The sequence below is a fragment of the Sciurus carolinensis genome, chromosome 1, assembly GCF_902686445.1.
Source record: "Sciurus carolinensis chromosome 1, mSciCar1.2, whole genome shotgun sequence".
NCBI classification, from domain to species: domain Eukaryota; kingdom Metazoa; phylum Chordata; class Mammalia; order Rodentia; family Sciuridae; genus Sciurus; species Sciurus carolinensis.
The window spans coordinates 147,669,492-147,697,180 of record NC_062213.1 but is presented as its reverse complement, the minus strand read 5'-3'; the positions used below and the strand labels follow the sequence as shown (position 1 = coordinate 147,697,180).

Here is a 27,689-nt window from a genome sequence, read left to right as displayed (position 1 = left end):
GAAGAGAGCTAAGCTAGAAAGTGATTATTATTTGAGTTATTTTGTTCACTTTGCTCTGCTTCTAAAGGTGATGTATTAGCATATTCAGCAGATGGTGGATGCAGTACAGGTTTTGGAACAGAGTTTTCAGCTTCATTTATTCTGCTAGGAATTAGAGGCACCTCATTTTCTCCCTCAAAACGAATGTCTTTTAACTCTGGTGAGAGAGGAAGCACTGCATGTCTCTCCGCTGCCATTTCACCTTCTCTGTGTGCACTGCTGTCTTTATCTGGCTGCAAATTTTGAATTTCTCTCAAATTGTGCATATGACTGTTAATTTGAAGATCTGCTTCACTGTGAGGTATTCTATTTTGGGTTTCTTGGGAACTTATGATACTCAGATCTTTCACTGTAATTGTCTCCTCAACAGAACTTGAATCATAGAATACGTGTTTCTCACTTTTCCCATTTTCCCAAGTTTGCTGCCTTCTGATTGTGATGTCCTCTGAGGTCATTTGTGTGGTCCCAATTAACATACTAGAATTTGTCTGGTTTTCATCAAGTATATTCTCCCCTTCTTTTTCTACTATTTTTATCTCCAGAGCTTCAGCACAGTCATCTCTGGGCGATACATGTGTGCTGTCAGTTCTTTTTTCACTACTATTGGTTAGATGCCAAATGGCTTGACTACTAAGAGAAGAAGTACTGATATCCTTGGGAAGCTCTGTTCTATTTTGGTGTGGAATAGAATTTGTCATCATAAATGGTAGGTTGTTCTTGGACTGTGTCCAGGGAATAAGAGAGGAATGATAAGTTTCTGTGTTAAGATGATTTTTTCCTACCTCATTTCCTTCCTTATCCATAATACAACTTTCCACAATTTGATGGGATATTTTGGGTCTTGTCATTACTGTTTTTTCTTCATTTTCAAGTTGTTGGTGACTTGAGTTTTGCTCCTTACATTGTAAAGCTTGATTTTGCTCTGAAGTACATTCCTTGTTGTAAGTGTCAGTCTTGTATATACTTAGAAATTGTGCTTGGTTCCTTATGGACAAAGGTAACTGGTTTAGCTCACTGGACTTTGATTCATTCTGCCCCATGAGTTCTCTGGACTCTGTTGCCCCTTGATCAGTTACTTTCCTGGAATGGTGAAATGGTAAAATGTTATTTCCTACATTTTCTGAAGTAGCTGATGAATAACTAGGAACTTCCCGTTGGAACTGAGATGTACCTTCCATTTGCTCCATTGAGGACTGAGAAAGTGAGAGTCCGGGCTGGACATCCTGGGGTATAGGATAAGGCACAGTTGATGAGTTTCCATTAGGAACCTGACCAGTTGGGTAACAGTTGCCTGTTACAGAGCTCTGGTTGCCTGTAGACAAATTGCTAGCACTTAGGAGAGAAGCATTTTTAACATTTATTTTGTAATTTGGAGTCTGCTTTGGGGCATGTTCAAGAGACAGCCTTTTTTGAGTGAGTTTAACATAGTTGTTACTCTCTGCCTGTTGAAGGATATCTGCAGAAGACACAAGATTAATCTTAGTTTTTTTCTCAGAAGTTTTGGGGAATTTCTTAGGAGGTATCACTGCTTGTTTACGCTTTCTGAGGAGTTCTGGTGAGGATTTTTCTGGATGGACTCTGACTTTTCTAAAAGGATGTAAATTTAATTTAATCCTTAAATTTTGTCCTTTAATTTTCCCTTTGAGATCAGAATGTTTGATTCTCTTCTTTTTAATAATCTGTGACTCAGTAAACCATCGTCTTCCTTTGTTTTTTTAAGATCCAAGGTGGTCAGCTGATTGCTTTGATTTGCCTGCTGTTTCCAGTGTTTTGATGTTTTGGGTGATTTCACCAACCTTTTTTTTCCTGCTATGTCAGGATCACAATAGCTAACCCTCTTTGGAGAATATGTTTTCTTGAACTTTGTTGATAACCTTGATAAATCTATGTTATTCTTACTCATGAGAAATTTTTCTATTGCACTGTTAATTTGGATTTGCTCTTTCTCAGACTTGGAATGTTCTGTACGATTTGACTTCTTTTCTTTCATATAATCTTGAAATTGATCATAGGGCACATATTTACAGATAAGGGAGTTATTTGTCTGAAAATACCTGGGCTTACTCCATTTTAACAGTCCACATGGATCCTCATATTTTGATCTATGTTTGCGTAAGATCTTTTGTATGTAGTGCTCCTCAGACTCACAGGACTTGGGTGATGAGTTTGTAAAATGTCTCCGCCTGTGAGGTTGTAAGCCATTGTCTTCTTTTTCTATTGGAGGTTGCCATGATTCATTTGTTAAATGCTTTTCAAGACTTTCTCTTGCCAAGGCTAAAGCGGATGTTGCATATCTTCTTCTAAATGTGTCACCACTGATATCTGCTGAACAATAAATGCAGGAATTTAGCACTGAGCAGAGTTGTAAATCCCTAACCAAACAGATGTTTTTAGGAACCCTATGGAAAGTGCAAAAATGACTCCTCTGATTACAGCAGTTCTTGAGTATTTCCTAATTTTTAGCCAAATCCACAAAGGACATTTGGCGGTTTGGTATGTTTATAATGGCATTGTTTATGGTCACATTTCAGTCAGCTGTGAGGCTGGCTTAGAAGTTGTAGAATTAGAAATAGAAATATTCATCTTCAGTTGTTTAGGTTTGCTTTAAATATGAGTAATATATGAATCCTTTTCAAATGGCATAGTAATTTTTTGTGTATTCATTTCTCAATTCAAACTCAAATATTGGGAATAAAATCGTTACAACTTTGAGTAATGTTCAAAGATCAAAAAGAAAATAACCTAGACAACAAAGGAGAATTGCTTGTTGGTTCAATAATTTAACTCAATATTCACTAAATATCTGTTAAATGAATAGGAATTTTGGAACATGACCTGGTTCATGTTAGCTCAATCTCTGCCTGGGACTTTTAATGGATTAGGTAAATATAATATTAGTCTTTTGTGTGTGTGTGTGTGTGTGTGTGTGTGGTGCTGGGGATTTGAACCCAGGGCCTTGTGCTTGCAAGGCAAGCACTCTACCAACTGAGCTTTATCCCCAGCCCAATATTAGTGACTCATTAAATAATGTTAATAGCATATTATATAGTTAATTGAGCACATACTAAGAGCTAGGCAGTGTGCTATTATATGTTCATTTGATATATATTGTATATCTCATTTGATATTCATAAGAGTCATGAATAATTGAAAGTTTCCTATTACTTCTTCACATTTATAGACAAAGAAACAAGTTTGGAGAGTTTGATGTTTTTCCCCTAGTCATACATCAGCTAAGTGATATGGCAAGAGCTTGAACCCAGATCTGTCTGACACTAAATTCTCTCCTCTTAACCATAATGAATATTGAGTTTCAAATCATACCTTATCAATGTGCTTTCTCCTGTTTTGTGAAAGGTTCTATTTAAAGGAAGAAGAAAGTATTTTTATTCAGTGACAAAAACAAAGATATGAATTATTATGATTTGGATATGAGATATTCTCTAAAATCTCTTGTGTTAATGCAGAAATATTCAGAGGCACAATGATTAGATTATGAGAGTCATAGCCTAATCAGTAGATTGATACAGTTGATGTTTTAATAATTTGAAAGAATTACTGTACTGAGTGAAAACTGTAGGCAGGTGGGACATGGCTCAAGTAGGTGGGTCATTGGAAGTGTGTTCTGGAAAAGTTCATCTTCCCTGGGGATCCTTCCCTTCTTTCTGCTTCTTGGTTACAGTGAGCTGAGCAGCTTTCCTCTGCTGAGCCCTTCGGCCATGATGCTCTGCCTCACCTTGGAGCAATGGAGTTGGTCAATCACAGGCTGAGACTTTGGAAACTGTGAGGCCAAAATCAACTTTTTCTTGTCTAAGTTGTTCTTCTCAGGTATTTTGGTCACAGACATGAAAGCTAACTAATATACGGACTAAGTCCAAATGAGCATCTAATTGTAATCTAAGATCCACCATCGACTTGAAGGGTGACCCTAGAAAAACTACTTACTCTCTAGGTTTTAGAAGGTTGGAACAAGTGGGATTGTTATGCACATATATGAATTATACTGAGATATGCATCTGTGTCCTTTTCAGATTCTCAGAGAGTTCTGAAAATCAAAAATAAATAATAAGAACATTTAGACTAGATCATCTCTAAATTCCCCGCTACCCCTGAAAAATCTATAATTCTGCACTTCCAAGTTACTAGGCATAAATAGTGTCACTGTTTCCTCACTGCCTTTTATTCTGCAGCAAATATAGCCTTGGCTATTTTCTCCTCAGCTACCTGGCCTTCCTTGCTCCAGTGCAACACCTGGCATGAAGCAGAATTTCAGTAGTTGTAATAACCTGGCAAACCAATGTTCTCTGTGTAAAATACGGACCTGGTTTCTAAATAGATATGAACCCACATTTTCTGGTATAGAAGTTTTCCACAGAGAAGTTGAAGGCGTTTTAAAGCTAAAAACTAAAATGGAACATCTGCCTAAGGTATGATTCTAATGAAAGACTAAGTGTTTATTTCTTTATAAAATAAAACCAGTCTTCTCTGGTTTCTGTGGCAGATGTTTCCTTCCTTGGCCATCTCTCTCTTGAGTCAAATCACCAGCCCCCAGAGGTGGCAAGAATTAGAACATGAAGAATGCAGTCAGATAAACTTGCATCCTTCTTATGCCACACATGAAATAATATACAGTTTCATCGTTATCCAGTTGTTCCCAAATCCATCCTTAGGGCTAGATTCCCATGGTAAGAATTTGTTGATACAGCACCTCTGTCATTCATATTCTAAGAAAAAAAAAAAAAAACTCTGTTGTAAACTAATTCAAGTAAGTGACAGGAACCTCTTTACAGAGCAGCTGTCAAAATTTTCACTGCAGAGCCCAAAAACATCGCCTTACTATTCAGGAAGAAAAAGGAAGACATTTAATTCATTGCCACCACCTAAATATTGACATCGCCCATGTACAGTGGGTAGATGTCATGGCCAGATTCACTTGGCTCCCAACATGGGACAATGAATTAAGTCCTGACTTTCTCTGAACTGAGAAGTTATCATCCTTGACAGCTCAGCAAGCAAAGTATGTTTCTTGACATCATTCCTGAAATGAATCACTAGCATTAGAAGGCCCATTCTTCTAACATGTCATGCTCTGGGAAGGTTGCTTACTGCAGAATTGACATTAGAGCTCAAAGGATGTTGGAATGAAAGCTAATACTCACTCTCCCATAAATCTTAATAACACTATTGCTATTTAAAAGAGTTCTTCCTTTTCTATTTCTTATTTTCCCTTTTTCTATTTTTTTGTAAACATTGTTAAGTGCTGGGTCTCAAAATTCACTTCCAGTAGACAGGAGATGCACACTCAGCTCCTAAAGATGGGGTGCACATCTACATGTCACCCCAAACACACACACACAAACACACGTAGGTCCAGTAGCCTTAAATCTTTAGAAGAGGAATAAACTGGTACCACAGTGACTTTTATAGTATTCTCCTATTGAGGAAATTAAAAGAGGTTCTCTCCTTCAGAGGAAATTAAACAGAGTGGGATTTTCTTAAAAACAAGACAAACTCACCTAGTGTTGTTGTTACATGCTGTGGCAGGATTTGAGATTGAACTTCTCCAGGCTTAGGATTCCTTTGCTTTTCAACTTTCTTTGGACAATATCTTGTAACTAAGCCTGCATCATTAAAAGCTGCCCTATTCCCCGGAGGATCTGAATATCCTGTCTGTAGCAATCTGCTATCCAGGCAAAAGAAACTGCTGTCTGCCCCATGGTCCTTCCCTTTCAAGTTTCTAAATGATCCGTCAAGGGCTGTGGACTCAGAGGCCAATGTTGCTTGATGGCTGTTTTCCTGTAAAAGTGGCATTTCCTTTCTGGACCCCACAATGGACATGACCTTTATCTCGTTTTCCTGAGTTAAGTGGCAGTTACAGTATCCCTTAGCGTGGTAATTTCTTGCCTCATGAGCACACAGGGATTCATCGATGGTTCTGCAACAAAGGTTTTCTGATGTGTGTTCATTTGCTTTGCCTTGTTGGAGTTTCCAGTTAAATACAACTAAACCTAGGCAAGTGAGACCAACAGCTCCTGTGACAAATAGAGAGACCATTAAAAGATAACATCATAGGAAGAGACATATAAATCACCAAATGTGAAACCCACAAATATAAAGGTTAATGGCTTAAAGGGCATCAGAGTGAGTGGGAAGTCCATCACCATTTGGAGAAATATCAAGCCAAATAGAGGCTATTTTAATTGACATTGTTCTGCTTTCCAATTTGGATTTTTCTTTATATATATTAAAAATTATAACAACACCATCTGGAATCTTTTAGGGAGGAAAAAAAGAATTTTTCACAGACTAAACTTCATTCAAGATAAAATAATTTCTGCATTAATATTATTTTTCTGCCTATAGGAAACCAATTTATTTCCTGTGGGCTTTGCAGGCATAGCTTGTCCTCTGAGGAATATTGTAAGGGGCAGGTGCAGGCTGTTACAATTTTGAGGGCATCACCCAAAATCTCCTGTGTGAGATAACACAAGAATGTTTAGAGGTGAAATGATTAGGTTATGAGAACCTGAACCTAATCAGTGCATTAACTCACTTGAATGGATTAACTGGTAGATAGGATGTGCGTGGAGGAGGTACATCACCTGGTTTGCACCTTTGAGGTTTTTATTTTGTCCCCAGTAAGTAGAGCTTTCTTTGCTTTCTTGTTGCCATGACCTGAGCTGCTTTTCAAATTCTTCTCATTCTTCTGCCATAATGTTTTACCCCACTTTGGGCTCAGAGCAAAACCATGAGCACCAAACACACTTTTCCTCCTCTAAAATTGTTCTTGTCAGGTCTTCTGATCACAGCAATGCACAAGCTAACTGAAACATGGACTACCCTCTTTTCTACCTGAGTTTCCCCCATTTTGCTAAATGGCATTCTCAACCACCTAGAAGTTCAAGCCAAAGTTTACCTGTCTACCACACTGATTTCCTTTGTTTCTTAGAATTGATGAGTATAATGTTTCCATTCCTTTATTTGTCTGCTCAATGTCTATTCTCCCAAGCTGGGATTAAGCACTATGAGGAAACAGACCTTTTCAGGCTTGATCAACATTCTACCCTCAGTGCCCACAACTCTGTCACAAAGAAAGTACTCCAGAAGTATTGATGAAATATACTTAAACAAATAGAAGGAATTCTGTTTATAAATTCTGATAATGAAAGCACTGACTGATCAAATCATAAATCCCCAAAATGGTGATGAGCAAAACATCATGTCTGTAGGACTGAATAAGGAAATCTATGTTTGAAGCCCAGTCTGCCTGTAGTAGCTGTATGATTTTTGACAAGTATGTTTCCTCCTCAGGAAATAAGGACAGTGAATAAGATGATCACAATATTCTAGGCTTACTGATTGGCAGTACCATGCTTGGTTCTCTCTGTTGGTGACAATATTAATGTGATATTTTGAACTTGAAAGGAAAGGGAGGGTGTTAGGCATGATTGTTTCATTTCCTTTTTGTTCTGTTAAATATGAAGATTAAGGAGAGACAATGACAGTTTCTGGTGAAAGCCTCCAATTATTGTGTACTGTACCAGATTCAGAAATATTATAAACCTATTTTCATTTATTTTACAATGTGCTCTCAGAAAGTACTATAACATATTAAAATAATTTAATCTTTATAAAAGGTATCATATCTTCTTAAAGTGATAACTAAAATTAGATCATAACCATTTTCTTTCCACATCCTAGAGTATGGGTTATTCCGAATAAAAATTTGGGTTTTAATGTGTTAAAAATATATAAAAAAATAAAAATGTAAAATATTCCTTATTTTATTTCTTACATGAACTAAGAAAACTCAGAATTCAAAGTGCTGTTATGACACTTTTCTTGAGTATTTTCTTGTATCTGAGAGCCTTAGTTTTCCTCCTCTCTCAAATGGGGATAATTAAGCCTACCCAGGGTTAAATGAGGTAATTTATGCAATATGTTTAACACAGCACTTTGCTATAGTAAAATTTTAATTGTGGTGATTATGATTACTCTTGTGTTAGTTTACTGTTGTTATGACAAAATGCCTGAAAAAATCAAATTATAAGGAGAAAAGGTTTATTTTAGCTCACAGTTTCAGAGGTTTTTGTCCTTTGTCAATTGACTATTGTTCCAGAATTATATCAAGGCTACCATCATGCCAAGGAGCATGTGGGGGAGTGAAGCTGCTCATCATTGCAGCAGGAAAGCAAAGAACAAGATGGGACATGTACTCAATGACCTAAAATCCCTTCAACAAGGCCCTACCTCCTAAAGGTTCTGCTACTTCCCATAGTCCTATAGGCTGATGACCAAGCCTTTAACATATGAGTCTTTAGGGGACATTTAGGATCCAAACCTTAACCCTTCTGCTGTTGCTTAGGTTTTACATTGCTGTTAGGGTCTTACAAGAAAACTATAACCAAAAAAATATCTCCCAAGTAAATCATTAAGAGAATATTTTGAATGTCTGATGTAAATATTAAAGCAAATAATACAGAAAAGGCAGATCTAAGTTTTCTTAAAGACAAGTATCAGCCAGTGACATAGGAGTGAACACAGCCTGATTATAGGATAAACTTTCTTCTCTAATTGTGCCTAAGTGGTAAGGACCCACTCACTCTCCTACTGTTGACACCAGAGATGTATCTCTACCCCACTGCACTCAGGTATGGTCACTTTCCTTGGTTCAGAGAGCAAAGGCAGCACATGAAGCTTGTAGGCAGGTTGAATGTGCTAATTCGTTTGAATTTTCATTGTCATGGACGTTGTTTCTATTATTATTATCATCATCATCATTATTATTATTTTGGTCCTAGGGATTGAGCCCAGGATCACTTAACCACTAAGACACATCTGCAGCCCTTTTTATTTTTTATTTTGAGATAGGGTCTCACTAAGTTGCTCAGGGCCTTGCTAAGTTTCGAAGCTAGGCTTGAACTGCTCCTGCCTCCCCAGCTGCTGGGATTACAGGCCTGTGCCATTGTTTCTATTTTTAAAATGTTCTAACAATTATTCTGAGTTGGAAAAAAAAAAAAGAAGTGGCACAATTAGTGATAACTTCTCATGGAAGCATTGCAAATACATGACAGCTTCAAGAAAACTTTTTATCCACCAGGTCACAGAATAAGAAATGTCAAGATATTAGTGTTTGGAGCTAAATATCTACTGATTGGTTTTATATCCACTGAATATGATTATTTATATTCCTTGGAATTGTGACAGCTTAGTTACAGCTGGAGAATAAAGTGGAATCATAGACAAAATTATAGTTCTGAGTCTTTTTCCTGCAATCTAAAGGTACTCATAACTCAGCACACTTTCACCTCAGAAGGAGGAGAATCTTAATGGAGCAAATTGATATTTTAGAAAGAACTTTGTTTAAAGAAGAATCCCTTACAAATAATAGTATATTTAATAATTAATGAAAAATACATTAGTATAATAATTTTACACACTAAAACCAACATGTCCATAATCATCATATTTATAATTTATCAGAATGTATCCATGTTTATTATACTTCCTGTCACTTTGACAAACTATTTGGAATCTTCTAGAACTTGTGTCCTCTATACTGATAAAAAGCTGTTAATCTAATAAAATATATTTCTAAATATATAGTTCTGAAAATAAATGGAAAAGATTCTAGAAATTACACTATTGTAATATTCCAAAATAGTATTATCTGGAACACTAATTCAATTAAATCCTGTATGAAAAAAAGAATTGATGATCAAATCAGCTTGAGAAATGCTCCCCCTTTTTTCTTCCTTTTAAAGATTCGTAATGTTCATTAGAAAATGAAAGGCTGTGGGAACTGCTACAGTAAATAAGCCATTTCACATTGTTTAACCTAGCATTTCCCAAGCCTATCTGAGCCCTATAATTTAGGGTTTCTCTGTGTATTTTTACTGGAATATGTATTAATTATCTCCTAGATCTTGTATACTTAAAATCACAAAAAGAAAAACTGTCTTCTGCCCTATCACTTTTGTCATCTATGGTAAATTATTTCCTAGCACATACTGACATAGTTACATGGTTTTTAAAACAATTTATCTTTCAGAGAAGACTTGGATCCCATTACAGGTAAGTTTAATTACTGCTGGTGGTAGTTTCATTGTCAAGACTTGATACTGGTCTCTGTCTATTTTGATGAAAAGTATAATGTCAGAAGTTTAAAATTTGATGTTCAATTAATTCACTGGAAGTCTGTTATCAAATAATTATTTACAACACACATTCAAAATTCATTGTGTCAGTCCCAGATGCATTTTTAGCATCTGGTCTTTCAGTTTGGAGCTTTACACACACACACATACGCACACTTGAACACACACACATCACCATCATTATCATTATCATTATCATGGCTACTCACATATCGAGCTAAATAATTAAAGGAATCTCATTCATATTTGGTATTTGACTAATGGCATCACTTTATATCATTCATCCAATAATGCATAGTCAATGCATAGTTAAACAAAATTTTAATTATTAAAAAAAATCAAGAATTGGCTATTATCTTCTCAGTTGAACTGGGAAGATATAAGCCAAGTGAATGAAAGAGTTGGATAAACAGAAGTCCTAGAAGAGTGTTAAGCATGAGAAAAACCAAGTCACTCAGAGTTAAATAACTTCCCCAAGTCATACAGCTTATAAGAGCAGAGATCTAGCTCTTGATTCAAAGCTGGGTAATTCAGCTGCAGAACTCATGCACTAAACCACTGTGCTGAAAAACCACTGTAAGTTAGGATGTATGTGATTGTCCTAATAGCATCTTCTTGTGAATCTGGAAAGATCCATTATTACATCATGGAAAGACACACACGTGTGACTGCCTTGAGCGAAGATCTGTCTCATCCATTTTCTAATCCTTGTCTCCTAGTGGCATGTACTTGTACTTTTTGGCAAATGGATGGTTGATGGAATATAGCTATTATTCCTGCTATTCAGAAAACTGAAGGGTAAATAACAAGTTAACTTTCTCAGGATTATAAAGCTAGTTAAACTGGGCCTGGAGCTCTTGAATTCCAAGGCACTTTCCTGTACCTTAGACCCCTTTTCTGAAACAGGAATTCTTGCAACCTATACCAACTTAGCCAGCATTCTCCCATGTTCACTGGCAACCTCTCCTTTCCACAATCCTAGCAGATTACCCAGTTTCCTGAGAAAGGCATTGTTTAGTGTACTTCAAGAATATGGATGAGAAGAAAGAAGATAAGGGCACACTTCTCCCTAGCATACCTGCAAAGCCAAGGAGAGTCAGCAGGGCCACATCCTGTCCTGGATGGAGGGGACGTCTGTCCTTTAGAACCAGAGTGTGGTTGGGAGTCTTGGAATCACAGTTGGTCTCAGACAGCCTCAGCACACTCTTTGCAGTGGCCACAGCTGCAGGGGTTGGCTGGCAGTTTAGTTCCTTGGCATTCCTGAGTGTGTGAGCAGAGGACTTAATGTAGTTTCTTAGAAAGCGGGCCAAGGGGTGGAGATCACAGGTACAGCTCCACTGGTTCTTATCTAAGCTCAGGAGGATTAACTGCTTCAGTGGAGTAAAAACATCCGGCATGTAAGCCAACCTATTTCGGGAAAGGTTCACTTCCTGTAGTTGAGGCAGGGACCGGAAGGCATCTTTCTCAATGTAGGAAATAAAATTGTTAGATAAATCCAGATGCCTGAGACTGTGGAGATTTGTACCTCCAAAAGAACTACCTGTGAGATTAGTGATCTGATTGCCGTCCAGCTGAAGTCGGGTGAGGCCCCTAGTGCGACGGAACCAGGCCCCTCGCAGGGTGTGGAGAGCATTGTTGCTCAGCACCAGCACCTGCAGGCTATGGAGCTTGCTGAAGGTGTGATCTGCGAGGGAGGAACTGGATATGTGGTTGTGCTCCAGCAACAATGTCCGCAGCTTCGTGAGGCCATACAGAGCATCTTCCTGAACATCCTTGATGCTGTTCCTGCTCAGAGAGAGCAGGGCAAGATTGAACGGGAGAGACAGGTTTGCCTTCTCCACAGAGGAGAGGTATCCATCAGTGATGATGAGAACCCTCGTGGTCACAGGGGCTGCTGTGGGGAAGAAAAACACAGACTAGATGCTGGATACCCATAAGTGGGAGGGGAATGGGGACTACAGAAGAGATCCAAGGGAATCGATACCCTGTGAGCAACCTCATTAACTGGGTAAGAACAATAAACAAAAAAAAAAAAAATGATTCTCTGATTTCTAAATGTAAGGGGAAACTGGCTATTTATCAGAATGATGGATTTTTTTTTATATTTTGTTACTGTGACATGTTTGTTTGAGAAACATAAACCCATCTGTTCTTTCGATGTCAAAGTTAATTCATTGTTTAGGATTATCTGCATTGATGGCATTTGGAAGGTGGCTTTTCAGGTTGTATACTGACCTGCGCCAGCTCTGCTGCCCTGATTAGATTCACCTAAGAGCCAAGCTTGAGTCTGAGCTCCTAAACAGTTTTCCACTAGCAATGTATATTTATGCAGTGAAGTCAATCATCTTCTCTCTCAGACATAAAGGTGTGGGTGGGGGTAGCGAGCAGGAGCATTGGTTTTTGCTTTTTAGCTCCAGGCTAAAAGTTGGCAACTTGGTAAGGATCTATATTCTCTCCAGACAACCTGAGGATGTGTCAGTGGGGTTCTCATTATAGTCTGAGCCATCTTGGCCTCCTGTCTTATATCTGTTCCCTCCAATGAAGTCCATCATGTGATGACAGGTGGTACTCAGGGCTTCCAACTGTTAAATCCCTTCACCATAATCACCTCAGAGCTATCACTGCTCTGTCATTAGAAATCAAAGCATTTTAACTCAATAAAGATGTATTATAATCAGGAGTTATTATAACACATCTTTATCATGCTAAAATTGTTTTGACTGCAAACGACAATGTCATAGGAATAGAGGAGTCCATTGTCCCTGGGAGGTCTACAGGTGATATTAGAACAGTCAGCCAAGGGGGAAGCAAATCACAATTCCCTTAGGAAATTCAGACTGCATAGCTGAAACAAAGAGATAAAAAAAAGAAAATGTAAAAGACAAAGGATTCTCAGAGTGCCTTCTTTTGGAAGAATTGCGTCCATCCTTGAAGCACAAGCAAGCTGAAATTGGGAGTGTTTTGTTTTGTTTTTCAGCATTTGTTATTGATTCTTTGAATTCTGTTAATTCTGGTCAGTTTGGCATTTTGTTCCACTCATCATTGTTTTTTGATAGGAGATGGAGGAGTGTTGTTTTGTATGTGTCCCCAGTCTTTTAGGGGTTTGTCAACTCTGAATGAATAGGCTGTTATTTCTGTCAATTACTTCTTCCCTAGAACTAGACAGAAACTCCACTCACAAGTCATCCGTTCACTTCTCTGTGTTTATGAGATCTAACTTCACATACGTGGCATCCTGTGAATGAGGAATACATAGAGGTACAGCTATGTAGATGAGAAATATTTATTTCTTACAGACATCAACTATATCTGATCATGTACAAAATAAATGTCATCAAGTCAGGAAATCCATTCTAAAGGGCAGAGTTTAGTGTGTAAGTCTTTTCAGTACTGACAGGGAACAGTATATGCATAAACTACCTTGAAGCCTCTCTCCTGTCAGGGATGATTATAATTTCTACTTCCTCATTTGTATAGAGACTTGGGACTTTAGAAATGAAAAAAAAAAAATTATCGTCTTCCACTCTCTTAACTCAGGCTTGTTTCTGAAAATTTTCCATTGGCAAAGCTTATAGCTTGTTTATCTCTTCTTGGATATCAGGATGTAAATCACATTCTCCTCAAATTTGTTAATAAGGTGTCTTATTAAATTGTTGACTTAAGCAAGCAATATGTAATGAATACAGGCAGTGTATCTTGTTAGCATTTCTACAGCTCATTTACCACCAATAAAAAAAGACCAGACTTTCAAAATGAGATGCACTTTGATAATAATCTGTTTCACTGGTACATCACTTAATCTTACTAATGCTGAACAATTGCAGTTCAGGTTTCCGATTCATTTATATTTCTTTCAGCTGGTGGTAGGGTTCAAATCTATACAAGTATGGACGAAAATAGAATTACAGTGATCTATTTTTCTTTTTTGTTTTAATGATGTAGTTGCATGAAATGGTGATATTCATTTGCAGTAAAAATGTCTCACTTATCTCTGAAGGTCTTAAAATACTTTTAGTTGAGACCACCAGGAACAAGAAAATAAAATAATGTTACCCATCTCTTTAATTACTGTAAAAGGCCTGCTGTTTAAAAGGTTATCTCTTTCAGGCTGAGCACAAAGAGCAGTCAGTACAATGAAAAGCATGGCAATGAATTTGCCAGGTACACTGAACACTGCTTCTTAGAGTTATTAGTTTTATTACCTACTATATAGGTTAGCTGGTGACAGAGGGTTACATCTTTGGTGCATACCACACAAGATGCAGGGCAAGCTGCTGCCACCCGCAGTATGATGGCAAAGAGAATGAGCCATCCACCTGAAAAGAAAGCAGAGGGTAATGCACGTCAAAATGTTGGCATTTATTATTCATGATTTCAGTATATACAGTTCCTAAGGCATTTTGATGATTTCTGCTTTTTAATGAGCATCTTGGTGTTCTCGTAAGATGCCAGGTAAAGGCTAGACTCTATTTTGCATAGAATTTTAAATGAATTGTTAAAACATTTGATCATAAATTCAGAGAGCTCACATCCAGGGTATACCCATTAGTACACATTACTAAACAAATTAAGTTATTTTGCAAACACTTTACAATTTGTAGAGCTTTTGCACAAGCATTATCTCATCTAGTTCTCTTAATTTTGCAATCCAGTTTGAGGCTAAGAAAACTGAAACTCTGCATGGTTAAAAGACCAAAGTCACATAGCCAGTAGGTATTTAACTGAGTATTGTAACTTTTATCTGGTATTCTTTCTAGTAGGCAGAAGCTAATCTCAGGCACTTAATCTTATATAAATTATAATCGAATTATTTTATTCTTTACAGATTTAGGTGCCACACTTGGGAAAAGGGTATGAAGGAAGAGTAAGATCACAAACTCTACCTAACTTTGAATTAAGCTCTGCTATTTCATGACTATAGTACCTGCAATAAATTATTTTATTTTCCTTATTTTCTGCTTTTTCATGTGTGAAATAGAAATAATAACAAATACCCACAATATGGAGTATTATGAGAGTTAACCGAGATGCTCTAACTGTTCATCAAATGTTAAATTTTACCATTACTTTTATGCTTTTCAATCCCCCAATGAAATATTAACACCATTTGAGTTTCACTTCAGAAGACCATTCATTTATATGCTCACCTTGATTGACACTTTTTTAAAAATCAAAAAATATGAAACAGAACATAATAAAGTCCTGTATGCACACAACTTGATAATTCTGGAATAAAACATGTAAGGAAAATATAAAATGAGTAATCTATCATTGGTTCAATAAGTATTTGTAGAACATCTTCTGTATACAAGGCTCTGTTTATATCCCTGGACTCTGCCTTCATGGGGTGTATATTCTAGGGAGGGATATAAACAACAATCAGAAAAATATGAAAAATAGGTATGAAGTCATTTGGTGATAAGTGATTCTAGGAAACAAATACAAGGCCAGGAGATAGCATTAACTTGGGTGCTGATAATATGGTAGGCAAGGAAGAACTCTCTGATAAAGTATCATTTAAACATAGACCTACTAAAAGCAAAAGTGCTGGTGTGTCCTGGTGCAGAGAACAGTGGGTACAAAGTCTCTGACACGGTGGGTTACACAGGAGGTTGGTGTGACCAGATGAGTGTATGCAGAGAAATACTATATCAGAGAATAGCAGGGATGTGGTATGGTGCACCTTACAGCTGAATTCAAGGACTTTTTTTTTTTATCCAAATAAGATGGGGAGTAGGTTTTTGTGAGTGGCATTACTTGAACTGAAATACATACTTATATGTTCATTTTACTGTGCTTGGAATATACTTTCAAATAAGCAAAGAAGCTGCACAAATAGAAGGCAATTGTAATGATAAAAATTAGATGATGTGACTTTGACAAGAATGAGAGATAGGCAGATTCTGGATGACTTTTTATTATATGATGTGATTTAATTTAACAAATCTAAGCTCAAATAACTAATATGGTGGACTCCGTTGGTGCACAAGAATAAATAAGTGCTTATCCTTAAGACACTTCCTAGTTGGTGGTATAGATACATAAATACCTAGTTATAACAGAAGAAAGAATGAAATAAAACTAATGAAAGATGAAATATTATTTTGTGGAATCACTTGGACACTTTAAGAAGAATCTGACTACTAAATTGGACCTTGTAGAGTGTAATGGATTTTCATGGGTTTAGAATAAAATTAGATAATTACAGTCTGAGAAAGTAGTAGTAAAAACAATGTCCTACATGGGGCAATCCAGTCTTAGTCCATTTTCTTTTTCTTTAGCCGTACCTGGATAATTCAAGGGATAATTCAAGTCTTCCCCATGCACATATAGTCACTCAGTGATTTAACCAGAGTTTTTATGCAGATCCCAGGTCTTCTCCCTTCAGGATTCCCCTCATTTTCTAGTGCCTCTAGGTGATAAGCAAGATTCTAAGGTGGCCCCTAAGATTTTGATCCCCTGGTGTACAATACATGTATAATCCCCTGTCTCTGAATGTGAGCAGAGTCTGTGAAAATAATGTGGTATTTTTCCATGATTATATCTCATTGTATGCCAAAGAAAGATGGTCCTGTGTGGAACTAACCTAATCAAATGTTCCCTTTAAATGTAGAGAATATTTCCCAGTCGGTTACTAGAAAGCAGTCAGAAACTCATGCCCTTGCTGGTCAGAAATAAAAGCAAACAGCCATATTGTGAACTGCATTGGAGGCCATGTGGCAATCAAGTGTGGGCACTCTCTGAAAGCTGAGGGTCATTCTTGAACAATATTTGGCAAGAACACAGGGAGATGAGTCATACAACCACAAGGAAATGAGATCTGCCAACAGCCAATGATCTTGGCAAAGACCCCTGAACCTCAAATGAGAATCACCCCATGCCAGCTGGCACCTTGATTTCACTGTGATGAGCCTCTGAGCAAAGGACCCGGCTAATCAGTGCTGGACTTCTGGCCCAGAGAAACTGTCAGATAAAAGATGTAAATTGTTAAAAACACTAAATTTGGTATAATATGTTATAAAAAAGTAAGGATTACATTCTGGTTGCCCTGAATTCTGACTGCTGGTTTTTCAAGCAAATGAACTTATCAAAATTTTAAGTATTTCATAAAATGCAAATGGAGACTACTCTGACTAAATGCTTAAAAAAAAAAAAGAAGAAAAAAGAAAAAGGAGAGAAACACTCCGTATCCTTCCTTCCTTCTAAATGATGCCCCTCCTGAATCTGCCTGATTCCATTCATTCTCCAGTGCTTTCAGGTAGCTATCTTCTACATTTGTTATCTATGAAAGCTTTGATCTAATATAAGCTACTTGTCCATTTAGATTCTGGATACATTTTGAAGTTGAGACTGATGTGGATTTGCTGCTGTGTGTTAGTCAGCTTTTTGTCACTGTGACCAAAATACCTAAGATGAACAACTGAGAGGAGAAAGATTTATTTTGTCTCAAAGTTTCAGAGTGTACAGTCCATGGCCATCTGACTCCAAGGCAGAAACATCATGGCAGAAGGTCCTGGCAGAGAAAGCTACTTGGTTTATGGTTTCTGGGGAACAGAGAAAACGAGAGACTGGGGAGAAGGTAAACCTCTTTCTAGGGCATACCCCTACTGACCTTCTTCCTCCAACTAGGACCCACCTCCCAGGGGTTCATTTAAAGATCTGTGGATCAATCCATCAAATAGATTAATCCAATGATGAGGTCAGAACCTCCATGAACCAATCATTGCCTAAAAGTTCACCTCTGAAACCTGTTGCCTTGGGGACCACGTTTTTAACTCATGAGTTTTGTGGGGGATATTCCAGATCAAAACCATAGCATGATACCTTGGATGAAAGCATGACAGAAAGAAGTCAAAGATTATTCTGTGTTTTTTGTTCTCTGTAGGTAGAGGATGAAGTGGACATCAGAAGAGATTATAAAATGCATTCTATTCCGTGTGTGAGTTTAGAGTTCAGGAGAGAGTACTGGCCTAGGGACAGAAATCTGGGAGTTGTTTTTTAAAGGCATGAAGCAGAATTACTACCTTAAAATTACCTCTAAGTAAGTGAAGAGACACCAACCCTGAGTCCTGGAGTGATTCAAAATTTAAAGATAAGGAGAGATGAAACCAAAAGAGAAGACTAATGAAGAGAGGAGAAAAACAAGGAAAAAATGACCTCAAAATATATATATACTGTTTTGGGAACAATAGAATGATTCTTATTTAATGCTATGCCAAATGAGATGAACAATAAAACTTAACATTGAATTTAGCAATGGAGAGATCTTTGTACCCTTGTCAAAAACAATTTCAGCACTATTGCAGAAGAAAGCTTGATTAGGGTGGAGGCCGAAAGGGAGGAGCCTATTAGAAACAGCAAATTTAGACAAAGATGAACAGCAAAGTAGAGCAGCATCTTGAGGAAGAGTCCACAGTAGTTTTATTTTGTTTTTTCTTTTCAAAATGGGAGAGTATATAGTATGCCTGTGTGCTGAAAGGGATGAAACAGTAGATACCATGTAAAAATGCAAAAAAGTAGGAGATTTACTGCTAGAGCACACAAGTGAAAGACCTGGACTCAAGTAGAAGCAACATTCATTCATAACAACAGAAGTGAAGGCAGATTAGGTATGGTTAGACATAAGTGAGTAGGTAGAGATCATAATTGGAACTGGAGGTTTGAGGAGAGATGAGAAGGTACATCTGGAGACTAGGAGGGTGAGTGGGCTGGGCATAGGTCATAGGCTCTGGGTAGTACTGAAGGTCTTAGGGTTAAAGGGTCATTATTTTCAAGCAAGACCAGTAAGGTGGACTTAATCAAGCTAGGACTTTTTTCGGTTGTGTACAAAATGCAAAATAGGGCAAGAAAGTTGAGGTTTGCAGAAGGGAGTGATATGGGAAGTTCTTGTCAATGAAATGTAAAGTAGATAAGGAGGAAGTAAGAAAAGGAGAGGACAGTAAAAAGTTGATGAGATGAGCAAAAAGTAATAATAAAGGAAATGTATAGTATAATATCTTCTTTAAGGTATATTTGAAAATGTTCACTATGAAATGTTTTTGCACTCTGTTTGTTTTTTAAGTGTAAAGGGCTTGGAAATACCAGTGTGATCCAGGATGGTCAGAGTCAGGGTTCTAGAGTTGGGCTGGAAAGAAAGGAGATGGAACCCAGGGTGATCTGTCAGAGACACAGAGTGAAGAACACAGAGGGATCTGCAGGCCTAGGTAGTGATAGGGACTAGGCTATGACACCAGAGCTGAGTGACCACATGCAGGGAGAATGCAAGCTCATTGGATAAGAGAAGGTGAAGGAACCTGGAGGTTAGGCTGTTGCAGGGATTATCTTCATGGATAATAAAAGGACAACAACCTTAGAGAGCATGGTAGCAAACCTTAAGAGAATGAGGGAGAGTAAGTCAGTGGAATAAGCTGAAACAGTTTGGAAATAGCAGGGACAGCAAGGAAGACACAGCATTTTGCTCACCCAATGCCATCCCCACCTACCCAGAGGTACTGAAGTATGCTAGAGAAAACAGCTTCCATGTAAAAGGACTCTGGGGGAAGCAGTGTCCTAAGGGGAGGGCTAGATATTAAGGGAGAGATTGTTCTACTAAGAATCTAAATTAGTCGGTTACTGTGCCTGAATGTTAAATTGGGTTCTCTACCTCCTGGCAGTGAAAATTTCATAAAGGGAGAAATGATAGGATATATAGTCCTTGTTATCTGACAAAAGGAGGTATATAATTCCAGAATTTTTCCTGTAGATCCATAACCATTTTTATATCCTTTGCTACTGGAATGAAACTTGAAATATAATTAGAATACAATAAGTGCTTAACAAAACATCTGACACTGAGGTTTATAATGGACAATATCTTAATGGCCTTAAAATATACGTTAAGTCCTAAAAAAGGACGTTGTTATGATATTTCTATCTTGATTTTAGTTTTGAAACTGAGATGTCTTTTCAATAGTGAAGTTAATTATAAAATTAGCTTTAGCAGTCTTTCCTACAGACACATGTGCAATATATTGCAAGGCGTGGAGATGGTTAATAATTTTTTAGATCCACTTTTATTCTTTCATTTTGAAGAAGAAAACCTGCCATTTAAAAACATGCAAAGCTAATTAAAGCTTTCCACTATTTCATTATCTGAATGTAGTTGCAAATTCTGACTTAAAACTCTTATCAGAAGACTCAACATCCCTCCATGAACAGCAAATGAACATTCAATTAACACTTCAATACAAGTGTATTTTAAATAAAAATATACTTTATTGTTAATCTCATTCTTTACAAATGCAAATACCCAATTTTAAAATCCAAAGAGTTTCCTCTCTTTTATTCTTCAGGGGAAAATGTCTTTTCTCTATTTACAGGGAAGACCTGAGTTTTCTGAAGTTGTTACGAAGTTAGAAGAGTGTCTCTGCAACATAGAGGTAAGAACTTTACCTTCTGAAATAAGTCCACTTAAAAGCCCTGATGTCCAAGGCTGTCAGGTAATGTGGGTGAGAGCGTACTTATGGAAAGTTACTTTCCATTTATACTTAACCTATTCATTAAACCTCTAGGGTAGAACAGAGTTGACTGCTTCTAGAGGTCACAAGATAAATTCAGAGTGAATTTGGGTAGTTCCAAAATATAATCAGTCAGGTAAATGGTCAGAGTTCTGCTCAGGTTAAAAAAAAATTGATAACTAAAAATTTGAAAGCATGACAAATTTATTAGAAGGTAATTATTTAAATTGATTTTTGTCTATACAAAATTCCTACATATGGTGAAATGTAAGCTAAAATGTTAAGCCATCCATTTATGTTCAATAAGAAAGGGGAAAATTATCACAAAAATAATGCAGAAATTAATTGAAAAGCATTGCTTTTATACCACACATATGTTACATAAAGTGATATATGTTGATAATCAAGCTAATGGAATTTTCTTCCCTTAATATCAGGGAGCTGTTTGCTTTAATTTTCTCTATAATTGCCTTAATTTGCTGTACACCTGGTCAGGAGATAGCATTTGAAAATAGGCAAAGGAGCTAAAACAGAAGGACTAATTTAAAAATAATATATTCCCAAATGCACAGGAGTGCTAGTGAGGAGGGGGAAGGACATCACACATATAGGATATGCATATGAGGGGAAGAAACAAAATGGGAGATTGCTCAGCTAAATATCAAAGTGGAACCATTCACAAAAGATTTTCCTTCCAAAAAGAATCTCAGCAAAGATTCTCTGGAACCCAGTCCATTGGGAAAGGGTTTTAGGTCGTCTTAGATGCAGCCTGCAGTCAGTCACTCTCTCAGGATGCCACAGAAACTTCTAAAGAGGAAGCTTTTTGTGTAGAAGGAGATTTCAGTCTTTAGACATAAAATCTCATTTCCCTTCTCTTGGTCCTGAAATTTATAGGAAATGAGGAGAACGGTATACATTTAGTGATGCTTCAGCAGTCCCTGTGGGCAAGAGAATCTGCCAGAGGCCTTCAGTATTAAGAGATGCCTTGGGGCTTGAGTTCAAAGTATCCTCTCACTTTGTTTCTGTGTTTGACTAGACAAGGTTGCTCCTAGCCTACAGGATATGTGTCCCTTTAGAAGGGGATGGGAAGGACAGGGATAATGGTAGGATCTACTAAATTAGCTTATTTTCTTATATTGATAAAGCCTCTTAGTATACTCTCCCCACTAGGACAGAAGAGGAGAGGGATATACGCAGAAAAGAGTTTGTTGAATTGGGTTGCACTGATTAATAGACCAGAGTCAGGGAAAGGGATTTGACTAGAAGAGTCTCATAGTCCTCTGCTCTCCACTTTTCAACTCTTCAGGCAGTAACTTAGACCAAAGTCAAGAGGGAGAGACTTGTCATTGGCAGATATAATAAAGTTCAGAGGGGCAGAAAATATTTGAAAGCAGGATTCTAAAATATCTTAGAGGATGAAGGAACAGGATATGTCTAACAATAAATTTAGCAGGAATAATATAATGCTCTGCTTAAGAGCTAAAGAAACAATAATGAAAGAAATGAAATGCTAGAGACATGCTTAAGAAGCATCATGAATATTAGTGGGTAATAAACTCACCAACAGTTAAAATATGTTTTCTGGCTACAGAATAGAAGATTTGCTCACTCTTGTTCTGAAATGACCAAACAAAATGGTGTCCAGTTGTGTCCCTGCTCCTTTTAAAGGAATGAAAACTGGGACACACATTTTCTTGGACAGAGATCAGAATGGTGAATGGGTTGAAAATCTTGTAAGGTTAGAACCAGTTGGAAGAACCAGGAATGTTTATCAAAGGAATAAACATTAGGGATAGTCCAACAGCTGTTTTTAAACACCTGAAGAACTATCATGTAGCAAAGGCATTAGTGTGCTTCTGTTTGGTTAAACATTTGCCGGATACTAAATCATACTTCATCTATCAAATGGATGTGTTCTTGGTAAAATGTGTGAATTCATTTTAAGTCAAGGTAATGCCTTATGTAAAAGGATTAATTTTAGCTACAATTTAAAGGAACTTTGCCATGAGTCTTATTGCCATGTTGAATAATGTTGAGAATCTTGTGATCATTGAATAATAAACATCTAAATATCTATTTTGTGAATCTGATTTGGTGCTACTGTGTTTTTTGAAAGATGAAGATAAGTATAACAGGCCAACCAGCAATGTAGAACTAAGGAAACACCAGAAGCACACTAAGATGGATAGAATATTCACCAGTATGAGAAATCCTGGAACAGAAAATTAAAATAAATCCATATTCCACTCTATTCCTTTATGCCCATTGGATTTATCAAATGATTCAAACTGCCTCTCCTTCACTTAGCTGATGTCTCCTGCATCCAGTAACAGCAGTGGGTCTCTCTCACCTTCCTCTTCTTCTGATTGTCTGGTGAGCCGGGGAGGGCCAGGCCGAAGCCACGTGGCAGCTTTACGAAGTCGTTTTGAGTTGGAATATGCTCTAAATGCAAGGTCCTATGCTGCCTGGACACAAAGGTGAGTAGTGATCTAAACAACAGTCTAACCATAAAGTCAGATTTCAGAACCATATCAAGATAGTCTCATCAAATTTGATGACAATACTGTCTACAGGAATAACCACCCTCTGGAAAACATTATAAAAGGAGTTTCAAGATCATTTTTCTTATAATATCTTTTTATTTCAGATTCTTTCTGTGACTTGCATGTAATATACAATTACCTCTAACTTAATAAGAAATGTCTACTACTTAGCAACAGAAAGCATTTATTGAACGTATTCAAGGTTTTTTTTCTGGAATCCAGAGAATATTACCTGGACAGGAGTCAGAGAACAGCTTTGGATTCTCAAAGGCCCTAAAGTTCTGAATTGCATGAATTACCCTAACTCACAAATTTTACTCCTAGGAATATACCAAAAAGAATTGAAAACTGGTATTCAAATATCTGTACTCAAATGTTTAAAGAAACACTATTCACAATAGTCAAAAGATAGAAACAACCTAAATATCAATCAAAGGATTGATATATAACCAAAATGTGGTATCCATATAGTAGAATATTATTCAACCATAAAAGGTAATAAAGTACTGACACATGCTACAACATGGATGAACCTTGAAAATATGCTAAATGAAGCTAAGCACAAAGCTTATATTTTATATGGCCTTATGTCTTTGAGTATCCAAACAGCATACATTAGCCAACTCAGGCTGCCATGACAAAGTACCATAGACTGGGTGGCTTAAACACGGAGATTTATTTTCTTATAATTCTGGAGGCTGGGGGGTCTAAGACAGCCTGGTTGGGTTCTGGTAGGTAATCTCTTCCTGGCTTCAGAAGTCTGCCTTCTCTCTGTGTCTTCACAAATCAGAGAGAGAGAGAGAGAGAGAGTTCTAATGTTGTTTCGTATAAGAGCACCAGGTTCCATTGAATTGAGGTCCCACCCTTATGATCTCATTTAACTTTAATTAGTTCCTTATTGGTCTTGTCTCCAATATAGTCTCATGAGAGGTTGGGGTTCAACAAATAAACTTGAGTGGAACATAATCAAATTCACAAAAATATGTAAATCTAGGGGAAAAAAAGCGTATTGATGTTGCCAGGGGATAAGAAGAGGGAGAAATTGGAAGTTACTACTTAATGGGTATTGGGTTTTAATTAGGGGGTGTTGAAAATATTTGGGATTTAGGTAGAGGTGGTAGTTGTAAAACATAATGAGTATATTAAATGCTACTCCCTTTAGTAAAATGGTTAATTCTATTTTTGTGAACTTTGCCTCAATGAAAATAAAAATAAACACATGCACGCGTGCACACACACATGTACAGACGTGTATAAATGTGCAAAAAGAGTAAATCAGAAAAAGAAAAAGACAAAAAAAAAAAATAAAGCTCAGCATTTTTCCAAAGTAAGCTCTACCATTTATATGCCCCAGTTCCCAGTAGTCTTTCTGTCTCTGAACTTGTAAAGTTTTAAGAAGAGATATATCAGTCATTCATTGCCAGATAAATTGTGCATAGTAATGTGCATCCCATAAATTAGGTAAATACAATCATAAGCATTTATTTCTAGCTCATGTGTCTGTGGGTTGGTTTGGGGTGGAATCAACTCATATGCCCAGGTCTGCTACATATATTTCTCACCCTCCTTGAGTGAGCATGTAGAACATACTATTTATGTGCTCTTCTCAGACAAAAACCTGAAACTTAACTTGTACATTTAAAGCCTTTGCTCAAGTTTCATCCTCTGACATTCCATTAGCAAGTCACACAGCAAAGTCCAAATGTCAACAGGGAGAAAAAATACACTCAATCTCTAGTGAAAAGAACTGTGAAGTCACATGGCAAAGGACATAGATATAAGAACAATATAATTATTCATAGATACAGCAATAATGTACAAATTCATAGTGAATTAGCAATAAAAATGCAGTCTACCACAAGAGAGAATGTGATTATCCCTTTGTGGATTAAATAGCTATTCTTGCTTAGGCTTTTGTGGTTGGAGTGGGAGCTGGTTCACATTTCATTCACATAAAATATATTTTTCAGTTCTATATGTTATAGATGGGGATCTGAGTAGGCAGTAACTGTAGCTTGATGAAGACCCTAGAAAGTGCATACTGCAATCAGAAAACCAGAAAAGACTGACAGAATCTTTTTCTTGCCACATGAACTCCTTGCATATAGGCCTGGTTGCACATACTCACACACTTGCATATTCTATCATTAGAGTAAAAGTTCTTAAAATGGTGAAGGTGGGGAAAGGATTATCTGGAGTTGGCAATGGTCTTATACAATCTACAAATTGCTACTATTGCTTTTCAGCTGTAGTTATTTCCAGGTTTGACAAAAGAGTTGTAGCTACAGCTCAGAGGAGATGGGAATCTGAATCTTGAAGCCTTTAATCTATGGAATGTCATGAAATTAAGTACCAGCAGGTTTGATTGATAACCAGGCAAACTGGACACAATTCTTTATTGGATTTCAGTCTCCAACATAATTTCATAAGGGGCCTATAGGCCAAGATTAGATTAGGTTTGGGTACATCATCCTATTCTACTTCCATCTGCTGGTCTATTCTCTACTTGTAGTTTTTAAAATTAATTCTCTGAACAGTCAGATTTTGATATTTCTAAAGCACAGTCACCTGAGGTTTTTCCACTTAAGACAGAAGAGGATGAGCTGTGGAGTCAGACATATCTGAGGTTCAATCTTGGCTAGCCATTACCAGCTCAGTGACCTTGGCCAAGTTATTTAAGTCTCACATGTAAACTATGGATAATACTACCAGCTCTTAGGATTGTTATAAGGAAAAGTGCCATTCTCACAGTAGAGACAGAGGATGACTGAAAGATGCCAGCAGACCCAAGCAAAGAACTCAGTCCTGGTAATGTGCATAAGTCACAGAATTTGCAGTACATAGAGAGCTGCACAGAATGGGAGGCACAGTAACACTCCCAACCGAAGGAGTTGAGGGTGGAGGGAACACAGCCTCTCTGGGCTTTAGAATGACAAACCATCACTAATAAAACTGCCTGAACTGAGTGGGAAAACCCATCAGGTTTTTTGAATCCTCCCTTTGATATTCTTAGAAGATTTTTGGTTTTTTGTTTTGTTTTGCTTTGTTTTTAAATAGCCTTTTGACCCTTCATGACTGTTATGGAACTCTTATAAGTGTCTGTCTACTTTGTGCAAGTTTTCTCTGAACAGCCTAGCACATCTCAGTATTTACTGCAAGGGTGAATTGAAGGTCAGTTTGTTAGTTGTACCATCCCTCTAGCAAGCTCAGTCTTTGAATTATTTGCAATCAATGACAGGAATAGGTAAAGAATTTAACAAAGCTGTACACTGGACTGAGATAGGAATCATGTCTTTTTTATTCATTACTATATACAATTATCTCACAGTATGATTAGCCTAAGGTCAATAAGTAATAAATACTTGTATAGTAGGTAAAAAATGAAGAATTGGATAAATTGGCTCAATATATGGTAATTATTATTAATTTGGAGCATAACCAGAGAACAGGCTTTAACTGTTTTATCAATCTTTCCATTTAAGTAGCTACCCCTATTGAATATACTGAACACTATTTTAAACTCTTTGAACAGTCATCTAATGAAGCCTAAGGAGGCAGGTATTCCATTGTTTTTAGATGAAGAAACTGAGGTTCAGAAAGGGTAAGCAACTTTCCAGAGTTAATGGAAAGCAAGGAGGAGGCAGGACTCCCCTGAGTCCCAAGACTCTCCCAAGCTTTCTGAATTTCATTGGCAGAGGAGATGGCACTTTCCAGAAGCTTAATATATTTCGCCAATACTTGTATTTGCTGGATTTCTTCCAGTTTCTTCTGGAAGTTGATCAAGGCATGAATTCAGCTACTCTTCCCAGGCTTACATTTTCAGCCTATACACATGAATGCAGAGGAAGTGAGACCTATGATCAATAGGTTCTCAGAGCCCAAAGATACAAGGGTCCAGCAAGGCCACAAATTTAACAGCCTATAAGACAGTGGTTTTCATCTTTGACTGCACTTTAGAATCACTTGGGGAGCTTTTACAAGTATCAATGCCCAGGATCAATTAAACCAAAGTTCATGGGGGTGGCAACCCCGCATCAGAATGTTTTAAAGTTTCATGGGTGATTCCAATATACAACCAAGTATGAGAAGCGTGATTAAAGAGAATGGCACAGTGCTAATCTTTCAGTCACTGTGTGGGAGGAGGATGCAGCTGATGGAATAGATGGAAGAGGAAATGAGAGTAGAGGTGAAATAGCAACTGTAACAAAACAGGGCTGTTGAAGGTTGATTCCTGCATGGTTTCTCTCCTAAGGTCTTACAATGTATTAGTTAACTCTGATTTGGGGTTCCTAACTTATTTAAATTGCACACTAGAATATGATGTTTACCATGATATTAGGATTTTTAAAAATGGGTACAAGATTTGGCCTATAGTCCTTACTGGGATCCCTTAACTATGTCTTGATAATAGTGCATTAATTTTTCAATTTCTGGTTGTGAAGTTTACAGCTACT

General features: G+C 37.2%; 2 protein-coding genes across 4 annotated transcripts in view; one reads left to right on the top strand and one right to left on the bottom strand.

Annotated features, from left to right (window-relative positions):
* Tnni3k (TNNI3 interacting kinase) overlaps positions 1–27,689 on the top strand; it is a 281,569-nt gene that overhangs the window by 210,022 nt on the left and 43,858 nt on the right. For all 3 annotated transcript variants that reach the window (XM_047555360.1, XM_047555349.1, XM_047555371.1), the window contains 2 exons: positions 20,555–20,614; positions 23,000–23,169. In XM_047555360.1, coding sequence (XP_047411316.1) covers positions 20,555–20,614; positions 23,000–23,169 — 230 coding nt within the window. The remainder of the gene's footprint in view (positions 1–20,554; positions 20,615–22,999; positions 23,170–27,689) is intronic.
* On the bottom strand, positions 9–19,668 carry Lrrc53 (leucine rich repeat containing 53). Its single transcript, XM_047559807.1, is given in 6 exon segments — positions 9–1,753; positions 1,756–2,361; positions 5,556–6,071; positions 11,275–12,090; positions 14,399–14,512; positions 19,659–19,668. Coding segments are annotated over 6 exon segments (3,807 nt in total).